Source organism: Ptiloglossa arizonensis, chromosome 4, assembly GCF_051014685.1.
Source record: "Ptiloglossa arizonensis isolate GNS036 chromosome 4, iyPtiAriz1_principal, whole genome shotgun sequence".
Classification (NCBI taxonomy): Eukaryota; Metazoa; Arthropoda; class Insecta; order Hymenoptera; family Colletidae; genus Ptiloglossa; species Ptiloglossa arizonensis.
This window is the reverse complement of record NC_135051.1, coordinates 16,114,979-16,128,971: the sequence shown is the minus strand read 5'-3', so window position 1 is coordinate 16,128,971 and position 13,993 is coordinate 16,114,979. Positions and strand designations below refer to the sequence as shown.

The following is a 13,993-nucleotide window of genomic DNA, read 5'->3' as shown; positions in this document are numbered from 1 at the left end:
TTAACTACCTGACTGTGAGGTTGTTACAGGCTCGGTGACTGTCGAACTCGAACACAATGCTGAAATATGTTTCAGTCGTGACTCCTAAATATAGCACGTTCGCAACAGAGATCTGAGAATTCGAGGAATTCGAAGAATTCGAACCGATGAAGAGAGGTGAAGATTTTTGGGTATGCAGGGTAAGTTGGGCAAGGATAACCCTGTTCGAAAAGTGAAAAGTGTTATCCTTGCTCAATTTACGAAAAGGGATTTGGATTTGACACAAATTAGGATTTTACATTGGGAAGCATACTGTGATCAGTAATGTGTTTTAAAAAGGTGAGAATTTCGACTGCTCGATACTTTGACTGATAGTAACAAAAGGTTGATCACCCAACAAGTGAGTATCAATGGTCATTCATTTTGTATTCGTAACTCTGATGGAATTTAAATAGTTTTCGACCGTTCTGATCAAAGTTCTAGGATTAAAGACAACCCTGAAGAGTTCAAGTTTAACAAAGGAAACACCAACTCGTGATTTCCAAGATTACTTTTTTTACTTTCCTTACACAGACTGAAAAAAGAAGCAGTCGATTGATCCAGACTCCATTTTGCATTCTTCCATAAAGTGTCTGTAATTGAAATGTTACGAAACTTTATAATGGAAAAATTAAACTAGAAGCTCGTTCTTTCGATTCATTGTCAATGGCACGTTTATTTAAGAATGACAATTTTTTCATCATTGACATCAGGAGCAATTTTTATTGATAAAATCTTCTTTGTTCATTTCTACGTTTACTACTATAATTTTTACGATTATTATGTTCATATCGTATAACTACTCCATGACTTCATTTATTATAATCGTTCAATAGTGAAAACTGATCTGAGCATCAATAATAAAAGAATCTTCTTCCTTAACCCTTCAAACGTTTCCTTCCAATTCATTTTTTTTTTTTACATTATGAATAAATACCGATTTCCTTATATTTACCTCGTAAAGCAGTGTATTCATTTTTACATAATTTAATTAAAAAGTACATGATATTTCAGTAGGAGTCTACTAGGTCCTTAGATTACATCTAAGGGTCAAATACACCTACCATACAAAAGAAAGACAATTTAAAAAAATATTTTATACAAACTCGCACAATTAGTTGACAACACCCTCAAACGACTCTATCGTTCACCAAAACACTCGAATAACTCAACAGCTCAAGTACACTGCTTGCGTACATTTAATATTCGACAAAAATATCGTTACGTGAAATACGTAAGAAATATTTATGTTACTCGTCCTTGATAATTAATCGTCTCCCAAATTCTGTATAAACGCGATGCTTAAAACCTTAATTGTCTCGAGCAGCTCTTCCGTGTTTCCTCGCACAAGAGTCTGGACAGTTAGAAAATCATCGAAAACGAGGACGAGTACGTTGCAATTGAAGCAAGGAGCTAGACCCGTTCGTTTCATCCAAGACACGGTTCGTTTCTCTAGACACTCCGGTGCACCAGCGATATTTATAAAGCAAACTTCACGGTGCAAAGACCTCGCCAAGTGTACGAAGCGAGCCGTAAGTTTAGGCCAAGCCCTTAACTCCTTCGGCACATCGTGCGGTTTTCATAATAAACTACTTCCAGCGTTGCTCGATCTTCATTATTTTTACGGCGCCGGGGAGCCACGACATTTCTCGTGATTTCCAGGCCACTTCGACCGGAACGACAGCTACGAACGGTTTAGGCCTTCCAGACGAGACACTCGCTAAGGAACATCCGTGAAGTGTTCGACACCGATTTTGATGAAACTTTGCGGGTTTACAAAGTAACCAGAAGTAGAGGGAACGTGTTCCTTTTTTTTTCTTTTTTTTTTTTTTGGCCGAGGAAAATCGAGTTTCAAATGTAAAGCTACCCTCCAAAAATTCACCCCTCTAATTCTCTCTGAAAACTTGTCGGAGATATAGGAGAATTTTTTTAATAAATTCATTTTGGTTTTTAATGGAAAGTAACACGGTATTGTTAAAGTGAAATAATTGAGAAAATAGTCGAAAAGTAACTATTGATCATTTTCGTGTAATTTGTCGCAATTTTTCATTGTGTTTTTAATTATATAGAATTAAAAGTATTTTATGGTTGAAGAATGGTAAGGATAAAGGTGGCAATAGTTATTTTTGTTATTTTCTTATTAATCTCTTGCATTTCTATTTATATATTATATTTTTTGTACGTACTGTATGTAACAAAAAAGGTAATAATTTTTCAAATTTTGTTGGATATATTGTAGTAAAAAAAAATTAATCTTGATTGTGGCATTTTAGTGATTTAAGGGTCATTGAAAATAGGGAATTGGGGTTGGTTTGATTAATGATAGAGTCCAAAAGTCTGAATCATTATTTTCACACAAGGATTAAATATTTTACTGATGTGTAAACTATGTTATTTTCCTTTAGAAACTATACAAAATTTGTTGGAAGAACTTTCCTGTAACTCCAATACTTTTCAAGACAGGATTAGAGTGAATACTTCAGAGGGTGATTTCACCCTTTTCAATTTCCAAAAAAATATGTATTTCATATTTTTTAAACTATAAACCTGCAAATCCTTTCATTACTTCCTCGTTGGACATTCTGCTGGATCGACGTGCCTGCAACATGCTTTCTAAAAACATTATTCATTTAGCATTATTCGCTTTGCATTGTCCCTTTTGATCAAAGCTATATTTTTATTCAACCACGAAAATAATATTTATAGCAACTGATCTGATATAAGTATATCAATGACTCAATTATCAAACAGAAATTAAACTTGCGCAGACGCCTTAATACATGATCATCAATCAGGATGAAACGCTCTTGGAATTGTTGGCGTGAAAGTAAAATTATACAAATTAATTTTTTCCAACTAATAAAACAGTATCGATCGCACATCATAACGATCCAAATGGAACACCATATGCAGAATACTTAAAAAAAAAAATTGTTTTTAAAATTTGATTTGTAGCAATATTGACCACCATCGTATGACTACAACTAATGTCGACTCTGGAAAGTTTAACTAATAATTCTTTGCGTAACAATTTATCATTGTAAAAATTACTTCATTTTATAATTTTAATTACAAACTATTTTCTCAAATACTATTAGACGTTACAACAAAATTCTTATGACCAATGTTATCAGATTAGAATCATTACATATTTATTTATGTGATTACAAATTAATAATCTTCTTTCTCATTGATACATAACTCCAAACTTTTAAAAATTAATCTAATCTATAGTTTCATCTAGTCAAATTTTCAATAATCGACATTTTCTGAAGATCACTTTAATTTATTTAATAATTCTCTAAGAATAAACTCAAACTCATATGTATAAACAAATACATTAACTTAGCCTTTCGTGTGTCTAACAGTAGAGAATTAAAGCTTCGTAAAATAATATTTAAAGATTTTAATGTTTTAACTTACTTATTACATAAATATAAATTTATGTATAATAGTATACATAATTATATATATATATATATATATTTTAAATATAAATTTACAATAATGGGATCCTCTGTTTATCGCTTTTAAGGAAACGTGCATTGAGGTCGTACAGCATTTCCTGTACATGTAATTTCACAGCTCGTTACGAGAGTTAAGAATTATTATAATAGTTCTCACAATAATAGTTTCCTCGTTAGACTATGAAATCCCAATTGCGTAATGTTTCATCGAAGGAACGAATAAAGCAGTCGTATTTATACCTAAAGTATTGTTTCACACATTATCATAGCCTCGCGAATATTTCTATACCGGTATCGCATATTTTAGTGAAAATTTATAAACAGCTCAATGGGAGAGAAGCCGGAAAAAATTGAAAAATTTAGTCACCTTCGTGTGATCGTTTCTTACCTTCTGAAACTCAAATCAAACAATAACGATTTAAATCACTCTCACTCCCAAGGGGCTCATTTTCGAGCACAATAGCGAGGACAAACGAAGAACTACAGTTCTCGTATAAATTCTCATTGCGTTCGTTAAATCTGTATTCATCGAAGTAAAATATAACAATTTGTACACTATACAAGTAATATGGAACATTTATTGTAAAAATATGAACAACACGTGTCCGAAGAAAGCCACAAGCGAATGTACAATACAATGTAAACGATATAATTAACACGTGTACGAATCTAGTTCACACGAATCTACCTCGTGTTTTACTAATATCGATCTCGTATCACTTTGTACTAACTTTGACCAATTGCGGTAAATGGCATCGCTATTGCTGTGAACTGTACGAAAACGATCGTGGACCGATTTCTACTCACCGTGGTGTACGTTTTTCGTATCGTGGTGCAAAACGAGATTCGTACGAGAAAACGTAATTGTCTTCGCTTACCGTGACAAGCGGCGAAAAAAGCGCGGGTGGTTTTTCTCGGTGAACGTTCACGGTGTAATTATTGCGCATGGTCGGTTATTTCTTTATAACGTTGCTGAGTCTTTCGCCACAACGCCTGCTTCTTTTCCGTTGTAGAATCTAGTTCGATCGTAGGGAATTCGCTCGTTGCTCCGAGACCGGTTTTGTTGGGATTGTTCGTCATCGGTATCTGTAATCGAAGCACAAACAAACGTGAGACGAACGTGTCCTTTATCAATTTGCGTTTCCCGTTCCCTTTGTATAAACACCTTTCCTGTTCAATAATACGATAATAAATCGTTGGTTAAGTACGGATCCAAGAACGGATTGTAATCAGTCCGAAAGAGACATCGGTTCGAATAGAAATATATTTTCGAACGTTTTCATTCCCTTTGTATAAACAGCTTTCCTGTTCAATAATACGATAATAAATCGCTGGTTAAGTACGGATCCAAGAAGGGATAGTAATTAGTCCGAAAGAGACATCGGTTCGAATAGAAATATATCTTTTCGAACGTTTCGGTCCATGTTTGGTAAACGTAGCGAAAAAAATAAACAGCGATCTAAAAAAAAAAAACAAAAAGAAAAAGAAACGAGTCATGAAAATACACGTGAAAGAAGAAAAGAAATATAAAAGATTCTTTTTTTTTTTTTATTTGGAAAGAGATTCAAGTTTTGGTGTTCGTTTGTTTGCTCGATCGTAATAAACAGGACAAGGTGGAAGAAAATAGGAAGAAGAATTTAAATATACGTTCTTCGTCGTATGAGAAAGTGTAAAGGGAAAAAGTTGATGAAGATTAATAAATTTCATATGTGAATAGTTGATACAATCGTTTGATTCATGTCGATATCGGTTAGAAAATCTATGGAAGAATAAATGTCCGGAAACAATTGTCATCTTTGTTCAAAATTGTTCAAATTTGCGATACACATATAATCCTGACACTTGCATATTATCGTTACAGTGAAAGTATTTTGAAAATTATAATGATACTTAATCGTTTAAAAATTAAAGGTAAGGCTTCCATCCAACCCAAAGGGGTTGTTAAGGGTTTAAAATATATAAAATGATTCCATGTGTGTGTATACGGAAAATAAAATTATTATCTCAAAATGTACAAAATCACGAATGAAAGAATTAACGTGAAGAAGTACAAAAGGTACTTGTAAAACAGGTTTTTGATTTCTTATGAAAAATATAAAATAATTCGACGTACACGTGTATGGAAAATAAAATTATCTCAAAGTATACAAAATCACAAACGAAAGAATTAAGTCTCCAATAAGTTTGTCCAATAAGTTCTGTCGTTCGATAAAACTTGTTGAACAGTACTAGATTGTTCAATAAGTTTTGTCGTTTTATAAAACTTATTGAATAGTGCTACATTGAACAGTATTCTTCATATGAAAGACTATATTCTTATTATTGTTCTTGGTCCTGTGATTTTGTAATAGATTGTTCAATAAGTTTTATCGAACGACAAAACTTATTGAATAACTTATTACAAAATCACAGGACCAAGAACAATAATAATAATATTATCCTTCAATAAGAAGATTGTTCAATAAATTGTATCGAACGACAAAATTTATTGAACACCCTATTACAAAATCACAAGACTAAGAACAATAATAATAATATAGTCCTTGGTATAAAGAATTACTGTTCAATAAGTTTCATCGAACGACAAAACTTATTAAACAACCTATTACAAAATCACAAGACCAAGAACAATAATAATATAGTCCTTCGTATAAAAAATACTGTTCAATAAGTTTGTTTGAACAACAAAACTGTTTACAAAACCTTGCAATTACAAAATCACGAACGAAAGAATGAACGTGAATAATGAGAAAAGATGAAACGTGTTTTCAATTTCTCATAACGAACGATCGTAATACAGAGAAGAAAAAGTGCACAATTTTCTCAAACGCAATGTTTCCTAAATCCATTCGGAGAGTGTTAAACGTTTAATTCGAGATCGTTCGAACGGTTTCGCGACACTCGTCGATATTCGTTTGCATATCCCGGTCGTTTGGTTCTCAACGAACGTGAAACGAGTTTCCCCAGAAAACAGCATCTTTCTTCAAATTATGGAGGTCAATCCTGTTCAAACGTACCTGTCTGCTTCTTTGATTGTATTGTTTGTCTCCCGGTCGATTCTCGACGTCCCGTGCGGAACGAGTACGAGAAATATCGGCCAGGTCGGACGAGGAAGCGACGAAACGTTATTCGGCGGCCACTCTTATCGAGAGAGGGTTATTTTAAGTTTTGAGTCGCATCCACTGGGCAGAATACCCTCTCCCGAGACGTATTTGGGCCAAGTGGCCTCCCCCGTCTGGCTTGTAAATGAGGCCCTATCTGCCCGTCGTCGACACTTGACTTACTTGGTTGAAAGGGAAAAAGACGAAAACGAGAGAATGGAAAGAGCGTAAAAAGGAAACAAGAGGAAAGGATTCCGTGCGAGAACACGAAAACAAGGTTCCGATCTAGCTGGAGATAGACATTTCAGGGAAAAAGACTTTTACGATATTCCATGCCCGCGGCGACCGAATGAAAAATTAATAAATACATCGTCGAGTTGTATTGTTAACGTTCTTGGTCCTTGGATGGAATTTTTCCGCGTTAAGTAACGTGTAACTAGCGGTTGAGAGATAGGAGATTTTTTATTTATCTGCGAGATTGATAACGTAATATATTACGCTGGAAGATTGATACTTTTGTTTTTTTTTTTTTTCATTGTAAAAAAAAATACTATCGTAATGGAGCAAATATACGAGTAAATTAGTATTCATTGTGAGTATACGAATGATTCGAGAAATCTATATGAAACTTTACAAATTTTTGTCAAACGGTAACATTTTTAGAAAAATAAAACGACGAAGCTAATAGTTTCATTTCTTATCGAACGACAAAATTTATTGAGCAACTTATTAAATACGATGTCACTAGTTGGAGTACGAATGTTGAAATGCAATATATATATTTTTGTCTAAGAAAATTGTATTCGAGAAAAGTACAGGTATGTAGAAAATATTAACAATTCTTTTCCTATCGTATAAGAGTTCTCTGTTGAAACAATTGTCTAAATTTCGAAGTAAATGTTATTCTAAATTTTATCAAGACTCAGAACAATCTGCTTTGCGTACTCTTTATTAAAATTTGAAAAGAAGAGTCTGTTTAATATTAGCTAAAATAATATTAATTTCCTTCGTGTTAATTTCTAACCGAAGAATATTGAAATCAACTTGTCAAAAATTGTTTTAACGACTAGTGGAGGATTGAATATAAATCAGTGATGGAGGTCGTATAATTCATACTATTTATACTATGCTTATGTATGCTCACATTTGATCTAAGGAACCTATATATAATCAACTATGCAAATACTTATGAAATGATTTTAAAAAATTGAAGATTGCAACAAGTGTGAAACTCTCGGTGATTATAATGCTTAACAATGAATCGATACACGTGATACCATTGTAAACGTTTATTTATCGTAAAGATTTACAATCATTCTGTCGATCAGTACTCCCCGTGCGGCAAACGCCTATGTGCGTTCAATGAATATACTTAACGAATAGAATCAAGGGATTCCCGCACAGTATACGTACCGACCTTTGAATTTTTCAATAAAAAAGATTAATCCAATCGTATCGAATACTTAATGCTACCAATGACGGATCAATGCTTTCCCTAAGGAGCTGTTTTTCGAGAAATTGTTAAAAAAATGACGAAATTAAATTACGTAAAATCTGCTTACCGCTCAATATTACCCGTTAAATGTTATAAGAAATTTCTCTCGACTCGCAGAGGGTCGAGCGCCTCAGAAAATCTTGAGATACGCTTTAGAACGTTCCTTTGCTCGCTTTTTACGCCTTGAGAGAGCCTCCTTTGAAATTTTTAAGTGGCTGCAGAATGCAACACTGCGAATAGTTTTCAGGCCTTAATTGAGCCAAGTGTTCTTACTTTCGCCTACGTTGAATTCGCCAGGCTGCAGGAACAGCGCATTAAAGAAACAGCAAAGGTAAGAAACGACGAAATATAATAATCAACGCGGTTCTAATAAATACTGGGTCGCTGCAGGCTTTCCAACGGATTTCTTGCAGCAAGGAACAAACTGCCGTTTTAATGCCGAACAAATTTGTTAATAATAGATACACGCGTGATAAAACGAATTTCACCGAACCAGTACAAAGTTTTCTTCGTTTCGAGCGATAAAAATATCATTTCTCGTCGGATAAATACACTGGTTAGGGAATAACCGAGTGAAACAACCGATAATAAAATTGAGAGCAGAGTTCTATCCAATTACTGTGAAAAAGCGAGTGGAGTACGCAAATATTTTATACAGTTTGGGCAAATTTGAACAACAGAATTATTTTGGTGAATTGCTCGTGTTTGTATTATTTTTTCAAATATTTGGATCGCATTTTTAAATAGGAAACATTCAAGATTAAAACGTCGAACAAAAATACCATCGAGGAATTAATTGCAGCCGGAAAAATAAATTTTCATAGTTGTTGAACAGATGCATTTGTATCTCGTTGGGAGATGAAGATTGTGTCTGTGAGAAGAAGTTTGAAATAAGTTTAAAGAAGTTTTGAGAAAGTTTGAAATAAATTAAGCAAAGTTAAAAAAAAAAAGTTCGTTTATAACAAACAAACAGTTAAAACAGTTAGAAAAGTTGAAAGTTTCCCCCTCAAAATTGTCCATTTCGTACCCAACAATCCAACAATACCTTCTACGTTTAAAAAAGTTGCATCTACTTTTACTCGACGAATTACCATTTTGAAAAATCGAATAATAATGTCTCAATATTATCGATAAACTGTAACACAGAATGCAAAAAGTACTTTATGTAGATAAAACATAAGTAACTTGAGAAGAACCTAACATCTTCTATATTTAAAAAAATTGTATTTATTTTTACTCGACGAATTACCATTTTGAAAAATGGCCACGATGTATGAACATTATCGATAAACTGCAACACAAAATGCAAGTACTTTATGTAGATAAAACATAAGTAACTTAAGACCAACCTAACAACATCTATATTTAAAAAAGTTGCATCTACTTTTACTCGACGAATTACCATTTTGAAAAATGGCCACGATGTATGAACATTATCGATAAACTGTAACACAAAATGCAAAAAGTACCTCATGTAGATAAAACATAAGTAACTTGAGAACACTCTATATTTATGAATCTTTTCTTTGTCAACTTCCTCAGTCTGAAAACCTAGTCTCGTTGTATACACGGTAATGAATTCAAAATGGCGCCAATAGTATTTTGTCCAACTTTTTGGGATTCCCAGGCACCGTGCAACGTGTCTCGGGAATACGAATCGAAAGCATCGAGACCTGGTCAGCAGCCGCCTCTTTCGTCGCTGATATTGGTCCTAGCATCTTCCACGACAAGAAGATGGAACAACCGGAGAGAGAATTGACGAAAGAGAGCAGCCGAGGAAGAAAGACGAGAACGGATCATGATCGAGCGACAGACGCGTTATCGTGCGCGTAAAATGAGCGCTCGTTACCCGATTGACGAGCTCGCGAGACGTTCAGGAGCAAAACAGCTCGACTCGAGTTTCGCTTTCTCGCTCGACGATGATGGCGATGATGCATCCGTCTGGGCTGTCTAGACCACTTATATATATTATAACTGGCGCTCGTCTGTTTTCTCCTATCTTCCCTCTCCCTCCTTCGACGCTCACCGAACGGACCTCACGAATATATTTTACCCGATTTATGTCACGAAAATGATTAATCTCCCCGACGGAACGTTATCTCGAATAGAATTACTAGCTCGGTGCATACGAAACTCGATTTCGCTGATGTTCGAATTTTGCGGTACGACACCAAGGAGACGATCGTCGATTCTTATGCACGGTATTGGAACGGAAGGAGATTACCGTAACACGTGTTCACTTTTGAAAATAACACAAATCTATAGGTGTACAGATGAACGAAATTTTTATCAGAGTAAAAATTCGGTGATAATTTACTATACGACGAGAGACAATCGATCGTTAATTCTCCATTAGAAAAGAAGATTACTGTAACACGTGTTAACTTTTGAAAATTACACAAATCTACGAGTGCACAGATAAACGAAATTTTTATCAAAGTGAAAGTTCGATGATAATTTACCATACGACGAGAGACGATCGATTGTTGATTGCTGTCTATTAGAAGAGAAGAAGATTACTGTAACACGTGTTAACTTTTGAAAATAACACAAATCTCCAAGTGCAAAAATGAGAAAAATTTTTATCAGAGTAAAAGTGCGATAATAATTTACCATACAACGAGAGACGATCGATCGTTGATTGCTGTCTATTAGAAGAGAAGAAGATTACTGTAACACGTGTTAACTTTTGAAAATAACACAAATCTCCAAGTGCACAGATAAACAAAATTTTTATCAGAGTAAAAATTCGATGATAATTTACTATACGATGAGAAACGATCGATCGTTGATTGTTGTCCATTAGAAAAGAAGATTACTGTAACACGTATTAATTTTTGAAAATAATACAAATCTTCAAGTGCACAGATAAACGAAATTTTTATCAGAGTAAAAATTCGATGATAATTTACCATACAACGAGAGACGATCGATTGTTGATTGCTGTCTATTAGAAGAGAAGAAGATTACTGTAACACATATTAACTTTTGAAAATAATACAAATCTCCAAGTGCACAAATGAGTAAAATTTTTATCAGAGTAAAAGTTCGAATTTACAATACAAGACGAAAGAAACGATCGATCGTTGATTGAACACAATATTAAAAGAGAAAGGTATTACTGCAACCTGTGCTTTTTAACTTTTGAAAATGATATAAAAAGTCCTCCAAGTGCGAAAATGGGCAAAATTTTTATCGAAATAAAAGTGTCGAGCAACGAATAAAAAATAAACTAGTTTTATCTTTTACTCGAATAAAAATTTTGCACGTCTCTGTTTAAGTGTAACGCCGGGAAATTAATGAAAAAATGGATTTTTAAAAACTGTTCTACAACTCAACCGTCTTTTACGATAGGCTAACTGTTTATTAAAATTAAAAATTATGAAAGAATTCACGAATCGAACATATTAGTATAGTAACAAAGAAAGAAGAAAAGTATAAAAACAAAAAAAAATTAAGCAGAGTAAGTTCAAAAATAATATTGAATTATTCAAATTGTCTAACGTTGTGGTATATGTATATACGAATAAGAAAGTACCATGAATGCGTATTTAATAAAATTGATTTCAAATAAGTTTCAAATAATCGTACGAAAGATTCAAAGAAGCGTACAACAATCCTTTTCCATATAAATGGTCGGTTGTAAATATTTTCCAATATAAAATTCTTCAAATTTTGTAAACGATTGCAACAATTTTTCCAAGTTTCGCTCAAACCAAAATATTAGAGAATCCACAAAGTTGTCAAGTTCTTTTCAATCGAAAAGAAAAAATCACCCAGAACACCCAGAAGTTAATTAATAATGTCAAGAAGAAACCTGAACGATATCTCGTGGTACTAGAAGAAATACTGTCGGTCGTGAGAACGAAATGCGATTAAAAATACGTTTATGTCATCCACCTTCAATTGGAATATGCTCACGCCTAATAGAAGTTTACCATTGATTGGCTTGATCGAATCTTTTAAAGAAGAGACGGTACGTGGGCCATCGACCGTACGAGTCTAAACTTATCACAGCTGCTCGCGAGCGATGGACAGATGGTCGAGACAATGATACTCCGGATTACTTATTAAAAACGGATTAAAAGTGTCTGTGAGACGATCGAGGCGGCGTACTTGTTTTCATATGTACGATGCAGACAGATATAAATCGGTGGCTGAACCGAGGGAGCTTCGTAATGCGAAACACAGACATCAGAGCCGAACGAGGAACGTCCGATCATTGAATTATTTCCATCGAGTCCGATCGATGGCCACTCGAATGTCGCGACCCAGATATCATGCTTACTTTATGAGAAAATTTTCTGCTTTCTAAATTCGGGGCGGATTGCGGCAAACGTTGAACGTGAGACTACAAATAATTCAATCGCCGCTGAGATCAACCGCGATCACGAAATCGGGAATAATTGAACATCGACTGGGAGTTTGCTTTTTAAAGACACAAAACGCGAGAGAGATTTGTCAAAATTTCGTTGGAAGAGAAATTTCAGTGGAGATAATCCTTTAAGAGATCCTTGAGTTTAAGATTACGTTCATTGTTAATTATATTGATTGTTAATTACGTTGATTGTTTCACGAATAGCAATTACAGTCGATGAGTTTGTAAGAAACTCGTTATCTGTGAATGAATTCGAAAATTGATTTCACAGCAATTTCGAACGATTCGAGATAATATATGTTGCGTGCACTTATCGTTGGTTTTAGAACAAATTTGTGTATTGAATCGTGTAATCTGATTTAAGAAAAATCCATATATTGTATCGACAAACCTTTCGTTTAAGATCATATGTTACTTGTTGCACGAATACCGATTAGGATTGAGAGGATTCGCGAGGAAGTTGTTAAAGAATTCGATAACCGAGTTCACAGCAATTTCTAAAAGTTCAAGATAATTATCCACTGCACGAATGTATATTGCATTGTATAATCGGTGACATAAACTTTGAAAGTATACTTTACAGATAGAATGTCCCCAATTTTTGTAGCAGGATTCAAGAAAAGCAACTAATTTGAAGAATTTCCAAGATACTCCTTAGAACCAACGATACGTTCAATTATTAATGTTTTTCCGTTCTCTTAAAAACGCAAATTTTCATTTATAAAACCTTCAAGTAGGTTTAGATTGCAAAACAGCAATTTCACATTGCAATTACAGTGAATGGAGTAATCGAGTCAAAAATAAATACTAGAATACAAGCAAACACTAATCTCGCCTATACCCTGCAATTCATAATACGTCGTTCTGTGAATGACGAAGTACGTTAACGTTTTCTAAAATGTAAATTCATATTTTTTCCGTTTAGTGACGTGCCTTTCGTCGAAACAGAACACTGTCTATGTTTTCTAAAAGAAAAAAGCAATATTTCACGTCTTCGTGAAATTGAACGAGAGACTGGCAACTTGTTGGCAAGCCCGAATATGTTCACGCATAGGGAACAATTCTGGACTAAAAGTCTTACTCGTGCTCGTAGCGTCTACTATGCAAAAGCACGCCATTCGGTCGCGAAAGTGGCCATAAAACGAACAATAAAGCGGCGAACCGCTGGCGAGAAAACGCGAAAACCGATGCTCGATGCCAAGGCGGGAACTAAAAGGGTGGAAAATAGGCAAATAGGCCAAGCCGGCTGGATGAATGACACGGACAAGCGGAGGCAATGCACCGTGATTACCAATTAGACGATGCAAACTGGTCGCTGCGACTGCAGTGTCTACGACTTCGTACCTATTTTTTTTTACTTCCACCCCATTGTTCGCCTTCCTTCTTTAATATTCGGAATTTGCTTCTCATTAACCCCACCGAACCTGGAATTTAAACGTGGTTTTTAGCCCGGTTGCGTTAACTGTTACTTCTTCTCGGGCAGATTTGAATAAATCGTGAGTGTTGAAATTACGAGTGTACACATATGCGTAGG

General features: G+C 34.5%; 1 protein-coding gene across 9 annotated transcripts in view; it reads right to left on the bottom strand.

Moving 5' to 3' along the window:
- Positions 1-2,559: 2,559 nt before the first annotated feature.
- Positions 2,560-13,993, bottom strand: part of LOC143145153 (angiogenic factor with G patch and FHA domains 1) — a 51,771-nt gene continuing 40,337 nt past the window's right edge. For 7 of the 9 annotated variants that reach the window (XM_076308233.1, XM_076308227.1, XM_076308234.1 and 4 more), the window contains exon 9: positions 3,437-4,571. In XM_076308233.1, the coding sequence (XP_076164348.1) occupies positions 4,422-4,571 (150 nt within the window). In that variant the 3' untranslated portion in view covers positions 3,437-4,421. Of the gene's footprint in view, positions 2,632-3,436; positions 4,572-13,993 lie in introns of those variants that run through there. The other 2 variants (XR_012991621.1, XR_012991620.1) reach the window with 2 other exon arrangements.